This window comes from Lutra lutra, chromosome 16 (assembly GCF_902655055.1).
Source record: "Lutra lutra chromosome 16, mLutLut1.2, whole genome shotgun sequence".
NCBI classification, from domain to species: domain Eukaryota; kingdom Metazoa; phylum Chordata; class Mammalia; order Carnivora; family Mustelidae; genus Lutra; species Lutra lutra.
The window spans coordinates 19,523,802-19,539,626 of NC_062293.1; the positions used below are offsets into that span (position 1 = coordinate 19,523,802).

At 42.8% G+C, this 15,825-nt stretch overlaps 1 protein-coding gene across 12 annotated transcripts in view; it reads left to right on the forward strand.

Annotated features, from left to right (window-relative positions):
* BRCA1 (BRCA1 DNA repair associated) overlaps window positions 1-15,825 on the forward strand; it is a 68,871-nt gene that overhangs the window by 33,920 nt on the left and 19,126 nt on the right. For 9 of the 12 annotated variants that reach the window (XM_047706077.1, XM_047706070.1, XM_047706071.1 and 6 more), the window contains 4 exons: window positions 5,452-5,623; window positions 10,285-10,411; window positions 12,633-12,823; window positions 13,907-14,217. In XM_047706077.1, coding sequence (XP_047562033.1) covers window positions 5,452-5,623; window positions 10,285-10,411; window positions 12,633-12,823; window positions 13,907-14,217 — 801 coding nt within the window. The remainder of the gene's footprint in view (window positions 1-5,451; window positions 5,624-10,284; window positions 10,412-12,632; window positions 12,824-13,906; window positions 14,218-15,825) is intronic. The other 3 variants (XM_047706072.1, XM_047706073.1, XM_047706081.1) reach the window with 1 other exon arrangement.

Sequence of the window (15,825 nt, forward strand, 5' to 3'; positions counted from 1 at the left end):
GGTGCACAAAGGCCTTTTTTTTTTTAAAGATTTTATTTATTTATTTGACAGAGATCGCAAGTAGGCAGAGAGGCAGGCAGAGAGAGAGGCAGAGAGAGAGGAGGAAGCAGGCTCCCTGCTGAGCAGAGAGCCCGATGTGGGGCTCGATCCCAGGATCCTGGGATCATGCCCTGAGCCGGAGGCAGAGGCTTTAACCCACTGAGCCACCCAGGCGCCCCACAAAGGCCTTATTTTAAAAAAAATATATATCAGGGGCGCTTGGGTGGCTCAGTGGGTTAAGCCTCTGCCTTCGGCTCAGGTCATGATCTCAGGGTCCTGGGATCAAACTCCGCATCGGCCTCTCTCCTCACCGGGGAGCCTGCTTCCCCCTTTCTCTCTGCCTGCCTCTCTGCCTACTTGTGATTTCTCTCTCTCTCTCCGTCAAATAAATAAGTAATCTTTAAAAAGAAAAAGAAAACTCACTTTAAAAATATATATATATATATATGTATATATATATATATATATATACATATATATATATATATATTTATATCGGGGCGCCTGGGTGGCTCAGTCATGATCCCAGGGTCCTTGGATCGAGCCCTGCATCGGGCTCCATACTCTGTGGGAAGCTTGCTTCTGCCTCTCCCACTCCCCCTGCTTGTGTTCCCTCTCTCACTCTGTCTCTCTGTCAAATAAATAAATAAAATCTTTTAAAAAATTTATATATCTCATACTCCATGTACTTACATTGTAATGTTGTTTTTTCTATTGCATTAAGTTTCCTCCCATGATTCATTTCTAATTAGTATACAGTATTCTGTCTTTTGGATAAGCCATGATTTTTTTTTTAAGATTTTATTTATTTATTTGACACAGAGAGAGAGATCATAAGTAGGCAGAGAAGCAAGCAGAGAGAGAGGGAGAGGCAGGCTCCCTGCTGAGCATGGAGCCCGATGCGGAGCTCGATCCCAGGACCCTGGGATCATGACCCGAGCCTAAGGCAGAGGCTTAATCCACTGAGCCACCCAGGCGCCCCTGGATAAGCCATGATTTTTATGACCTGTTGCTGAATATGAGGGTTACGGGCTAAGAGGCACAGTTTGCTATTATGTACAGCATACCTGTACATATCTTTTATCTGGTAATATCTTTAAATTTTTAAGTAATCTCTATACCCAATGTGGGGCTCAAACTCACAACCCCAAGATCAAGAGTTTCATGCTCTACTTACTGAGCCAACCAGGAGCCCCTATAGCAGTATCTCGATAGCTAAATATTTGCCCATGTTCCCAGTGCTTTCCTTAGTATAAATTCCTAGGACTGAAATGTTTGGTCTTTGATACATATTGTTAAATTGTTCTTCAGAAAGATTGAACAAATCTAAATTCTTCCAGCCCCCGTGGTACTTGATGGTTCCCATTTCCCTGTACCTTTGCCAACACCAGGTGGTATCCAGTTTTTAAATCTTCTAATTCTTGGCATTGCTGTGAGGACTATAGAAAGAAAGGGCTTGTCTTCTGCTGCCCACAGAGCAGATTCCTCTAGGACTGAAACCTGCTGGAGTCAGGAGGAAACCTCTTCCGTACCTGAGTTGTCACCAGTGTTCTTCCCGCCTACAGGATTACCATGGTGACTGAATGAACAAAAAGACCAAGGAGGCCTTTTCTCTGCAACTCCTGTGATCCTTTCTGTGTGTGGACTTGGGGCTCTGTCGACCTTTCACGAATGCCTGTCACCTTTTTGTGCCTTGTGTTTTAAGGTTGTAGGTCCTGGTTTCTGATTCTGTCCAGCCTCCTTGTTTTTTATATTTCTGATCTTATTTGCAGAGATACGTCTGTTTGTTCAAGATGCATTCTGCAAATTGTTTTTAGCAAGCATCTACTCCAAAACAGACTTAAGGTCAGATTTCCTGGCTAACCTAAATCTAGAGTAGCACGGATGCAAAATGATTGAAGTAGGATATTTTCCCTCTATCTGTTTAATCAAACTAAGGAGAAGTATATGAGAGATAGAGAAATCCTAATTTGGTACCATTAGTATCTATTTTTTTATCAAAGACTGACTATATTCATTCATTCATTTCTGCATTTAAACATTTACTGAGTGCTTAACTACCTGCTAGGCATTGGGAATACAAAAATGATTAAGGAAGGATTCCTCCCCTCAAAAAGGGTCAGTATTCCACTTCCATATGCTAATGAATTAGCAGTATAAATGAGGTAGTGGGGGATCGTCTGTTCCTGATAGTAGATGTAGATGGTGGAACTTCTGAAGGAGTCATTTGAGCTGGACTTTGAAGGAGAAGAATTTTTCTAGGTTGAAAGGGGAAGGAGGCAGCAAGCAAGGCAAAGACAGAGGCATGAAATGTCCAGAAAGCAGAGTTGTCCCATGTGACTGGAAAAAAGACATAGGGGTAGTTAAGGGAAGAAATAAAAGATCAGGGTGTTTAAGGCCTTTTGAATGCTATGCTTAGGAATTTGGACTTTATCCTGAGGGCAGGAATGAGTAATAATGATATAGTGTTCAGAAATATTAACTTATCTGAGCAGTGGTATACTACTAAGGTCTTTATGGAAGAAAGAGACATGATAAACATGGCTTTTAAAGAACTTCCACAGTAATGCAGCTGTATTAAAAGAGATCAGAGTTGGGCGCCTGGGTGGCTCAGTGGGTTAAGCCGCTGCCTTCGGCTCAGGTCATGATCCCAGAGTCCTGGGATCGAGTCCCGCATCGGGCTCGCTGCTCAGCAAGAAGCCTGCTTCCCTTCCTCTCTCTCTGCCTGCCTCTCTGCCTACTTGTGATCTCTCTCTGTCAAATAAATAAATAAAATCTTTAAAAAAAAAAAAAAGAGAGAGAGATCAGAGTAGCATGTTGGGAATAGAAAAGAAGAATAGGGCTAATTCTAGAAACACTTAAGAATTAGAATTTTTATTTTTTTTTATTTTTTTATTTTTTTAAGATTTTATTTGTTTATTTGACAGAGAGATCACAAGTAGGCAGAGAGGCAGGCAGAGAGAGAGAGAGGGAAGCAGGCTCCCTGATGAGCAGAGAGCCTGATGCGGGACTCGAGCCCAGGACCCTGAGATCATGACCTAAGCTGAAGGCAGAGGCTTAACCCACTGAGCCACCCAGGCGCCCAAGAATTAGAATTTTTTAAAAAAGAAGAAAAGAAAAGCCTCGGTAAGCAATTTGGTTTTGGTCTCCCGAATGTATCTGGGCAATTACCTACAGGGGAATTTAGGTTTTAAAGTAATTCCTTTGGGAAAACCCAAAGGAAAGTTCTCTAATTACAGTTCTCTGGTTACTATTTTTCCTGATTTTTCTAACCTATTTAATGGCCACAGGGAGGTTAGATATGATGGTCGTGCCGGAAGTGACTAATAGGGCTTCTGAAGCTTGTCAGAGAGCTGTGCCCTCGGTTTCCTGCCAGATTTACAGAGGCAGCCCCAAGGTCAGGGTGTGATTAGCAACAGAACTACCTACAAGCACCACGTGGTGGCAGTGGCTCTGCTGCACACGTTGGCTGCAAGGCGGTCTCAGGGCAGCAGCAGAAACCTTGTGACGCTGGGAATACGTTTTCTGGCCATAAAACCTGCAAGCTGTGAACTCGGTGTCGCGGGAGAAAGTAGATGGCTTGTTTTTAGTAGAGGGCAAAGTCATTTGCAAGGATCAGAAGCAATGGAGGGTGAAACAGTCCGTTTCCCTGGGGTTCGCCAGCAGCCATGGATCTTCCTTCTAACAGTGATGAAGAAATGTGTGGTTTGGAAAGCTCCTTACTTACCAAGTACTTTTTTTATCAAAAACCTAAGACTTAGGAGCGCCTGGGAGACTCAGTGGGTTAAGCTTCTGCCTCTGGCTCAGGTCATGATCTCAGGGTCCTGGGATCAAGTCCCACATCGGGCTCTCTGTTCCACTGGGAGCCTGCTTCCCCCTCTCTCTCTGCCTGCCTCTCTGCCAGCTTGTGATCTCTCTCTCTCTCTCTGTGTCAAATAAATAAAATCTTTTTTTTTTTTTAACTTTTTTATTGAATCTTTTTTTTTTTTTTAAAGATTTTATTTATTTGACAGAGAGAGAGATCACAAGTAGGCAGAGAGGCAGGCAGAGAGAGAGAGAGGGAGAAGCAGGCTCCCCGCTGAGCAGAGAGCCTGATGTGGGGCTCGATCCCAGGACCCTGGGATCATGACCTGAGCCGAAGGCAGAGGCTTTAACCCACTGAGCCACCCAGGCGCCCCAAATAAATAAAATCTTAAAAAACAAAACAAAACAAAACCTATGACTTAGTAGATTTCTTCTTGAAATGAAGAAACAAACATCAGAAGCCCCGTAAGCAAGAAGAGCCCAGTATCTTGAATTGAAAACAGTAACTGTCCTTACAGGATTTCCCAGGGCACTTTCTGCTAGATCCTTCCCTCCAGCTGATGATCTCTAGGTACCCTCTGAGAACAGCAACACTGTGAGGGCTCTAATCCCCAGCATGCCTCACATATAATAGATGGTCAGCAAATAATTTTTGAAGGAAAGAAATAGATAAATCAATGGGTTAGCTCTTTGCCCTCTCTCTTTTATTTTTTATTTTTTTTAAAGATTTTATTTATTTATTTGACAGAGAGAGATCACAAGCAGGCAGAGAGGCAGGCAGAGAGAGAGGAGGAAGCAGGCCCCCCGCTGAGCAGAGAGCCCGATGCGGGGCTCGATCCCAGGACCCTGAGATCATGACCCGAGCCGAAGGCAGCGGCTTAACCCACTGAGCCACCCAGGCGCCCCTGCCCTCTCTCTTTTAGAGACTAAATGGTCCAAGAATGGCAGAAAAGGAGGAGTCCTCACCAGCCAGAAATCAGACATTATTTGTATGGACTAATCCAAATCCCATAAGAGTCCTACGGTACCAAATCTGTGAAACACAGCCTGTGTAAAATAGTAACAGAATCATGCTGATTTTAAATATCGTGTTTGAGTACCTTCATGGTTTTCTTTTGCTTCCTATCTTTAAAAGAAAATAACCAGCTTTGAAAGAACATCACAATAAAGCCAAGTCTGTTGGGGAGAGTTTAAGGAGTTTTTTTTTTCAACTCTAACTCAAACATCATTCTGAAATAATTTCATGGGCATTAATTGCAGGAGTGTGGTTGGATTAAAAGGTGTTCAGCCAGAACTTATGATTCCGTACTAGGTGGTTTCCATTTCCATGCTAAAATTGGTGTGAGGGGCGTCTGGGTGGCTCAGTGGGTTAAAGCCTCTGCCTTCAGCTCGGGTCGTGATCCTGGGGTCCTGGGATCGAGCCCCACATTGGGCTCTCTGCTCAGCAGGGAGCCTGCTTCCCCCTCTCTCTGCCTCCTTGTGATCTTCTGTCTGTGAAATAAATAAATAAAATCTTTAAAAAAAAATTAATTGGTGTGACATACTTTTGCTCTCTGGCAAGTTGCTAAAAGAGTGTGACTTTCCTGGTGTCATTTCTTGTGTTTACAGCAGAGGGATACCATGCAAGATAACCTGATAAAGCTCCAGCAGGAAATGGCCGAACTGGAAGCTGTGTTAGAGCAGCACGGGAGCCAGACTTCTCGAAGCTCCCCTTCCCTCATGGCAGATTCTTGTGCTCCGGAGGATCTGCTCAATCCGGAGCAAAACACATCAGAAAAAGGTTTGTCGTATTGGCCAAACTCTGGTATGTTAAGCAGAATTCTTCTCCTCCCTAAGCCTTTATCGTACTACAAAGTGTGGGCCTGGGGTGCCTGGATGTCTCAGTCGGTCAAATATCTGACTTTCTTGCTGTGTCTCTCTCTGTCAAATAAGTAAAATCATGACAAAAAGTGAACATGGAGCTGAGGAATAACATGGCATAAATGAAGGAAAGCGAGCTGAAAGGTTGAGTCTTTAACTGGACAGAGCCTTATGGTGTCGTGAAGAGAGCACATCAGGCAGGTTGTAAATAGGGGCAGATCCACAGAAACATAGGGGAGAGGCTATGCTCAGGCACAGGTGCTCGGCCCAGGCGGGGCAGGGAGAGGGAGGTAGGGGGCTCCACTTAGGGACCTGCAGGTGCGGTGAGCCCCACTCCGCCTGCCCCGCAGAATGTTCTTCACTACTGTCTCCGTGATAGCCACCCTGCTAACTTCCTGTGAAGGTTCCTTCTTCATCGCTCCCTTCTGCAGCCCTGCTGGGGGCCTTAGGCCCTGCCTTTTCGTCTTTCTAGGAACTCAAGTCTTAATTCTCCAGAAGAGTGTGGCCCTGGTCCCAGAATGTGCCTTGCAGTATTTTTGTGTTCAGAGAGAAACAGTAGCTCATGCATGAGGAACTCAGGACTCTGTTGCTATGGCAGTGGTTCAAATGTATTTCCTTAAATGCTTTCTTTGTAACCGTACCTTCATTTAGTTCCTCTCCCAGATAATGAAGCCCAAAGTCTCGTCCCCGGCACAGCTCTCTTCTTTGGGGTGCTTTCACCCTCTTCAGTCTAAAAACAGACGAGACTTCCCATGTTAATGCACAGCATAGAAAATGTTACTGTCTGGCTTTGAATATGTGTGTAAATCTACTGTCTTTGCTTTGGAGTGTAGTGTGTGCGCATTTAGTTTTTGCTAAAGATCTGCAGGCAACGTGTTTCTTGTGGCTTTCTTTCTATTTATTTATTTATTAAAGGTTTTGTTTATTTATTTCACAGACAAGAGATCACAGGTAGGCAGAGAGGCAGGCGGGGAGCGGGGGGAGCCGCCGGACCCTGGGATCATGACTTGAGCGGAAGGCAGAGGCTTTAACCCACTGAGCCACCCAGGCGCCCCTAGTTTATCCTTTCTTTCTTTCTTTTTTTTTTTTAAACATTTTATTTATTTGACAGAGAGAGAGAGATCACAAGTAGACAGAGAGGCAGGCAGAGAGAGAAGGGGAAGCAGGCTCCCTGCTGAACAGAGAGCCTGATGTGGGCCTCGATCCCAGGACCCTGAGATCATGACCTGAGCCAAAGGCAGAGGCTTAACCCACTGAGCCACCCAGGCACCCCTAGTTTATCCTTTCTTTCTTTCTTTTTTTTTTTTTTAAGATTTTATTTATTTGACAGAGAGAGATCACAAGTGGACAGAGAGGCAAGCAGAGAGAGAGAGAGAGAGAGGAGGAAACAGGCTCCCTGCGGAGCAGAGAGCCCGATGTGGGACTCGATCCCAGGACCCTGAGATCATGACCTGAGCTGAAAGCAGCAGCTTAACCCACTGAGCCACCCAGGTGCCCAGTTTATCCTTTCTTAATAGCGTTCCTTCTTCCGTGATTTTTTTTCCTTTAATCCCCCCATACTTTTCATAATTCTTAGTGCATAATAGGCAGTAAGTTTATTAAATGTTTGATCTAGCCCATATTCCCTACCCATGAAGAATATAACGGGTTAAGACCCCCAGAAGAGGGGTACCTGGGTGGCTCAGTCGGTTAAGTGTCTGCCTTTGGCTCAGGTCATGATCAAGTCCTGGGTCATGGGATCAAGTCCCATGTCGGGCTCCCTGCTCAACGGGAAGTCTACCTCTACCCCTTGCTTGTGATCTCTCTCTCACACTCTTTCTCTCTCAAATAAATAAAATCTTTTAGGGGGGGTGTGATCTAAGAGGGATCATTCCAGGACTTGGGCTCTGGGTCCTGCTTTATGAAATAAGGATTGAGGAAGAAGAAAAGCAGAAAACTTTTTTTTTTTTTTTTTAATTTATTTGACAGAGAGAGATCAGTAGGCAGAGGGGCAGGCAGAGAGAGAGGGAGAAGCAGGCTCCCCGCTGAGCAGAGAGCCTGATGCGGGGCTCGATCTCAGGACTCTGAGATCATGACCTGAGCCCAAGGCAGAGGCTTAACACACCGAGCCACCCAGGTGCCCAAAAAGAGGAAAACTTTTGCCCAGTGTTTCTTGTATACTCTTCAGGTATGGAATCCAACTCAGATTAGTTTAATTTCTTTGTCGTTTGAGCCTTATTATATTGAAAAGAGCGGGGCACCTGAGTAGTTGAGTCAGTTAAGTATCTGATGCTTGGTTTCGGTTCAGGTCATGGTCTTGGGGTCTTGGGATTGAGCCCCATGGGGTTTTGGGCTCAGCTCAGAGTCTGCTTATGATTTTCTCCCTCCCCCTCCCTCTCACCCCCACCCCGTTCTTGAGCACTGTTTCTCTCTCTCTCTCTCTCTCTCAAATAATAAATCTTTAAAAAGAAAAGAGCAACTCATATGTCAAACGTTTAGACGATGGAATGACTTTAATATCTGTGTTTGTATCTAAGGCTCCTCCCTGCTGCACACCTTTTCACTCTTTTTTTCTTCTGATTTCTTTTTTTTTTTTCATATTTTATTTATTTATTTGACAGAGAGAGAGAGATCACAAGTATGCAGAGAGAGAGGGGGGGGAAGCAGGTTCCCCGCTGAGCAGAGAGCCCGATGCGGGACTCAATCCCAGGACCCTGAGATCGTGATCTGAGCGGAAGGCAGAGGCTTAACCCACTGAGCCACCCAGGCGCCCCTTTCTTCTGATTTCTTAAAGATTTTATTTGTTTATTTGAGAGAGAGTGAAACCATGAGCAGGGGGAGAGGGAGAGGGAGAAGCAGACTTCCCACTGAGCAGGGAGCCAACATAGGGCTTGATCTCAGGACCCCCAGGATCATGATCTGAGCTGAAGGCAGACACTTAACCAACTGAGCCACCCTGGTGCCCCTCACTTCTTTTTTTTTTTTTTTAACCCTTTCCAGTGGTTAATTCTGTTTGGTGTGATTCCTTAGAAACTATGCATTATCTTTTATCAGTTATCACCCTGTATTGGGGGGTAAATGACGCGCAATTGAAAGAACATCCCGCTGGTTCACTGTAAGACTGCTTGCTTTCAGCGGTTGGGAGTTCCTGTGTTTCTAACACACAGATCCAGAAAAGATAGGCATAAAGGAAACTAGAAATAATGCGTTAGAGGAGTAACTCAGGAGATCTATGATTATCTCCCCCCACCAGGCTACCCAGTGACTTAAAAAACAGTTTAATTAATATAGGCTTTTGCTTAAATTTTTCTGCCTTTGTTTTATGCATTTGAGCTTTTCTAATAAAAGCTCAAAATTAATTACAGTCATCAGTGACTTTTTTTTTTTAAAGATTTTATTTATTTATTTGACAGAGAGAGATCACAAGTAGGCAGAGAGGCAGGCAGAGAGAGAGGAAGGGAAGCAGGCTCCCCACTGAGCAGCGAGCCCGATGCGGGACTCGATCCCAGGACCCTGGGATCATGACCTAAGCCAAAGGCAGCAGCTCAACCCACTGAGCCACCCAGGCGCCCTCATCAGTGACTTTTTAATGGGTAGAAGACATTTGTAATTTTAAGTGTTTGTTTTTGCTTTTTTTTTTTTTAATTTATTTATTTGACAGAGAAAGATCACAAATAGGTAGAGAGGCAGGCAGAGAGAGAGGAAGGGAAGCAGGCTCCCCACTGAGCAGCGAGTCCGATGCGGGACTCGATCCCAGGACCCTGAGATCACGACCTGAGCCGAAGGCAGCGGCTTAACCCACTGAGCCACCCAGGCGCCCCTTGTTTTGCTTTTTAAAAGATTTCTGCCTCAAAGGCATTTCTTAGAAAGCAGTGGTACAATAATACATTTGGAAGAATTCATAAATAAAAAGGACGCACTAACGTGCCAGAACTTTGCCTTGGGTCCTTGTGTGTGTTTTCCTTTTCCTGTGCCATTTCATCAGCAGTTCCATAGATTTACTTCAAGGTTCCTTATCAGTCAGCACCTTGGTTTATGTGTGTGTTGGTTTTTTGGTTTGTTTTTTTCTTTGTCATTGAAAATGGGAAGCAAAATGTCACCTGTTTTTTCTTTCTCCTCCAACGGTTCCCCTCTTAGTTCCCCACACGTGCAAACAGCCCACGCCCCCAATCCTCTAAAGTCTTTGATGTGGAGGCAGTAGGGAATGTGCTTGGTGCTTTCCGGTACTTCTCTTCCCTGTTATCTAAGGGGATTTCAGAATAATTTATTTTGCTGCAGAGATAACATTCATTTCCTCTTCTTGTTTCCTTATCATTCCGGGCCAAAAAAATGTATGTATTTCCCAGCCTTGTCTCAGCCAGGTATCTTCATTTACTCCGTCCTAAAGTGTTTCTTTTCACTGTCCCTACAATTTTTGAGTCATTTAGTTTCATCTGGTGCCGCATCACTTCTGTTTACGAAATTCTGCCTGATGTACTTGTTTAAAAACCAATTTGATTGTCACAGGTTGCTGCTTTTGAAAAAATCAATATCCTCACCTGAATTACACCATCCGGACAAAGCAGTAAAGTAGATTTCTTTGTTTTCTCATTCCATTTAAAGCAGTATTAACTTCAGAGAAAAGTAGTGACTATCCTAAAAGCCAGAATCCCGAAAGCCTTTCTGCGGACAAATATCAGGTATCTCTGGATAGTTCCACCGGTAAAAATAAAGAACCAGAAACGAGAAGGTAAGAAGAAATAAATGTCTCATTGTAGTATCTAAGTAACATCTTTACTTATATCAAACTCTTATTAAATTTTTTTCACTGTCCTTTTTTTTTGTAAAGAGCTGTTTCTAACCTCTCATTGCTCTAGGACACTTCTTTTGTTTAATTCCGCGTAGGTTTTCTGGAACTATACAAGGCCTGAGGTACGAGGTGAGAAATGCACAGTAGATCTGTCCTTTTCGAAGGGCAGAATAAAATATAGAACTGAAACCTAAAGCCTGGCAGCTGAGGCAGACAGGCAGCCCTGGCCCTGATTGAAATTTTGGCCTCTCTAGAAAAAGTTTAGCTATTGACTTACCTCAGGAAAATTCAGAATATCTCTCAGGGATGTCTATGCAATTCATTATTGTAAGACTGTGCAGCACTTCATGTTTTCAAAAGTACTTTATCTGCTTCGTTGTTGGATCTTTACAATACTGTGAGGGTAAAAGGACAAGTTGGGACTGTTCTTTCTATTTGATAGTTCAGGACAGATCCTCAGAGCCGTTAGAGTCCAGCGTCTCACCACTCTAGGAAGGAAAAAGAATTCGTATTTATTGAGTTCCTACTGCGTATGCATATACTTTTATTTTTTTATTTATCTTCCTGAAAATAGTTGACAAGTTGTTGATAATCTAATCACACTGTCTTTCAAGCCTCGTGAACTGAGGGTATATTTTTGAGGCTGGAGACTGACATTGTGGCTGTGACAGAATACAGAGATCTGGCCTCCATAAGCCCGTGTTTAGAGGGAATGACCTCACTGCCATGTTTTAACCTGTTGTGCTAACCATCCATTTAATATTTACGCTAAATATTCCTCTACCTCCTCCTCCTCCCCAGTGTACCCTACAGAGACTTCTATTAAAGAACCTGCACATTAGGGCACCTGGGTGGCTTAGACAGTGACGGGTCCGATTCCTGATCTCAGCCCAGATCTTGATCTCAGGTTTGTGAGTTCAAGCTCCACATTTGGCTCCATGCTGGGTGAAGAGCCTACATAAAATATATATTTCTTTTTTTTTTTTTTATAATTTTTTTTTAAATTTTATTTATTTATTTGTCAGAGAGAGAGAGGGAGAGAGAGCAAGCACAGGCAGACAGAATGGCAGGCAGAGGCAGAGGGAGAAGCAGGCTCCCCGATGAGCAAGGAGCCCGATGCGGGACTCCGATCCCAGGACGCCGGGATCATGACCTGAGCCGAAGGCAGCTGCTTAACCAACTGAGCCACCCAGGCGTCCCTAAAATATATATTTCATATATATATATATACACACACACACATATATTTGTATATATGTAAAGGAAAAAAACCTACACTTTGATTGAACATCCTCTCTCTAGTAGACTACCTGAGAGCTATGGTTCGGGTTTTGCTCATCTTTAATGCACAGAGCCTACTTTTATTGCCTGACTTGTAGTAAGCACCCAATAATTGTTTAATAGACAATTATTTAATGTATTTTAATTATTAATATTATGTTATAATATTTTATAATCCATATGGTAGATTGCATATTATAATAATTTTATTATATTAAAGACCATTGTTTACTATTTAAAGGAAACTATAAATAATGCATTTGAGGATGAATTCCTCAAATCTGTTAAGTATCCTTTAAATCTGTTGCTAAGTATCTTATTCTGCAAAGCCCTAAACACCTGAAAGAGTGGAGGATGGAATCACTCGGCACATGTGCTCTTCTGACAGTATTTTATAGCTGGCTTTTGTTTTGAGAATGGCTTTGGACGTCAAAAAGGTAGGAGGTAGGCATGATTCTATAAATTCTGCTAAAATTGGGTAAAAAGAATGAGTGTATAAATGTCAAAATTAATCAGCTTTCTATTTTCATGAGAGATCTGATTCTAATACATCCATTTGGACTCAAGTGGAGTAGCATATAGAATTTGATTGAGTGAGCGGCAGTGGAGAATTTGGTGAAATTTGCTGACACGCTTTTAAACAGCTGAGAGATGGCCTGCCTCAGCCCAGGCCCTAAGCAGAGCTGTTATATGTCAGCCCTGACGTACTGGCAGGCTTCATGAATCCAGGCTTCTGGGCAGTCACTCGGGTTCTTCTCCGCTAGTCATTCCCCATGTCCCTGACAGTGAGCTGTTCCACTTGTGCGTCCACTGCCCAGGAAAGGTGATGAGTCCTTTCACGAACTGTCGTGGTGTGTTTCTCCCTTCATCCTTCTTCTAGGTCTTCTCCCTCTCAGTCTCGGTTGTTAGATACGAGGTGGTATGTGCACAGCTGCCCAAGGAGTCTTCAGGACACGGACTGCCCTTCTCAAAAGGAGCTCATTAAGGTTGTCAGTGTAGATGAGCAGCAATCAAGTAGGTCAGAGGCGCGAGATTTCATGGAGCAGCCTTATTTGCCAAGACCAGATCTGGGTAATACTTCATCTGTTGTAATGGAGAAAACACATCTGTTTTACTTTGAATCTGACCTAAAGATATTTTGGTTAATCAACTTTTAAGATGTCTAGCATGTCTAGTCTATAGTGAATGCTTCTCTTACACTTAAACCCATTTTAGAAAAATAACTTGAATATTAATCCAAGTTTACATGAAAATTATTGCAGTTCTTAGTCTGTCTTTATTGGTTTAACTCCAACAGTTTTGAGGATGGGAGAGTCTTATGTGCTCTAAATATTTTATTTCAACTGTTAAGTAAGAATTCTAGGGCCCTAGGGCCGCCTGCCTGGCTTAGTCAGTAAAAGAAGCAACTCTTGATCTTGGGATCGTGAGTTTGAGCCCCACAATAGACATAGAGATTACTTAAAAATAATAATAATAAAGTAAAAAAATAAAGAATTCTAGGGCCCTAGAAGTTTTCAGCCTGTCCTTTATTGAAAAATGAGTCCGATCTCCAAAGTAAGTTCTTATTTTATGAATTAATGAATATAAATGACTATGTATTTTATGCCTTATAAATCACTTTAAATGAGTGGTGTGTTTTATGGCTTATAAATCAAAGTTTTAATCAGTAAAGAAAGTTTTAAGTTAGTCCTCAAAAACACATTATCATAAAAGGTGCTCTTTGGCACCTAAATGTTGTATTTGGCTGTGTTCATTAAGGTCATTTTAGGAATCTCACGTTTTCTTTAGCTATGCTTACTTCCTGGTGGAGTGACATTTTCTGAAGCATTTCAGAAATGTTCTTCCAAAAAAAAAAACAAAAGAAATGTTCTCCTAGGGGTGCTTGGGTGGCTCAGTGGGTTAATCCTCTGCCTTCGGCTCAGGTCATGATCTCAGGGTCCTGGCATCGAGCCTCACGTCGGGCTCTCTGCTTGGCAGGGAGCCTGCTTCCTCCTCTCTCTCTCTGCCTGCCTCTCTGCCTACTTGTGATCTCTGTCAAATGAATAAATAAAATCTTAAAAAAAAAAAGTTTAAAATATAGAATCATGATGAATACTATTTATAATTGAAGATTCATCATCATGTGGGTTTAACTTCTTCCCCCATGCCTTTCAGAGGGAACCCCTTACCTCGAGTCTGGAATCAGCCTCTTCTCTGATGACCCTGAGTCTGATGCCTCTACAGACAGAGCCCCAGAGCCAGCTCATGTTAACAGCATGCCAGCTGCAACCTCTGCATTGAAATTACCCCAATTTCAAGTTGAAGAATCAGCCAAGAGTACAGCTGCTGTCCATATTGCTAATACTGCTGGGTATGATAAGAGGGAAGACAGTGTGGGCAGGGAGAAGCCAGAAGTTATATCTTCAATAAAAAGAGTCAACAGAAGAATATCTATGGTGGCATCAGGCTTAACCCCAAAAGAATGTGTGAGTGTATTTATGTATCTCCCTAACAACTGAGACGTCTTAACATATTGCAAATAGTTTTCAATACGTACTAGCAATGAATAACGTATAAGAAATCTAGGAACCAAGAACAATTCTATGTAATCTAATTTCCATTGCTAATTTCTGAAAATTGGGGCCTAGGTAAAGCTGTAGCATAGACTATTTTGTATATATTTACTTAAGAAAATAGTTATTAAATATTAGCAGAAAGGGTATAGTTTTGAGTATAACATAGAGCTTTTTAATTTATTTTTTTTTAAATCTAAAACCCAAGTAAGTATAGTTTTAATCCCCAGAGGAAACACCTTGGTTTACATCTTAGTGAATTTACAACCATAATTAACTAAATCCAAAGTGCTTCCAAGCAAATGGCCAGATAGTGGCATTTGTCCAGGTTTTGTCTTCCCGGCTTGTAACAGTTATTCCATAGCTCGCTCTATCATTTCTGCCCTACAGCACCCCTTCCCTATTAGAATTTGACATGTCCTGGGGCGCCTGGGTGGCTCAGTGGGTTAAGCCGCTGCCTTCGGCTCAGGTCATGATCTCAGGGTCCTGGGATCGAGTCCCGCATCGGGCTCTCTGCTCGGCAGGGAGCCTGCTTCCCTCTCTCTCTCTCTGCCTGCCTCTCTGTCTACTTGTGATCTCTCTCTGTCAAATAAATAAATAAAATCTTAAAAAAAAAAAAAAAAAGAATTTGACATGTCCTTGGGCCCCTGGTACCAGAAATAGGAATTGTTTCACATTGTAGAAAAATATCCATTAAAATATTAAGACCACTGAAATTTTGTTTCTGCTTGGGCTGAGTGTAGATTTCAGACATCTTAGGAAATTGATCTCCCTGATAATTAATCACCATTGGTATCCTTTCATAATAAAGTAGTTGAATGAATATTTCTTTAATATCATAGAATAACACACCAGCGTATCAGATGGATGAAATAGTGGGTGCCATTTATTGCACACTGAGAGATGACCCAGTCATTCTTAAGTATTTGTCTTAATATATCCTTCCTGGGCTTCCTTTAACCCTTTCTTTTTTTTTTTTTTTAAGATTTTATTTATTTGTCAGAGAGAGAGGAGAGCGAGCGAGCACAGGCAGACAGAATGGCAGGCAGAGGCAGAGGGAGAAGCAGGCTCCCCGCCAAGCAAGGAGCCCGATGTGGGACTCGATCCCAGGACGCTAGGATCATGACCTGAGCCGAAGGCAGCTGCCTAACCAACTGAGCCACCCAGGCGTCCCTAACCCTTTCTTAATATAATCTTCCTAGAACCATTTCTCGCTTCTCTATAGGTAGTGGCTCAGGGGCCAAATGTATCCCACTACTAATCCCACTGTATCTACTATGTCTGCCGTAGTAGATACAGTGAATAAATTCTCATCAATAACGCTAAAATTCCCATCTCACAGCCATGTGCCCAGATCAGCTATTCGTTCTGAAAATTCATACCTTTGTCTGCTTACATTGCTCTTGATCATTTACCTATACCTCTAGAATCCCCATTTATTCATTGAAAATTAGCATTCCGCTTTGTTTTGTGAGTTCAGCTGTTCAGAGAGGCTAAAATGATCTAATCTTTTCTTGCCAC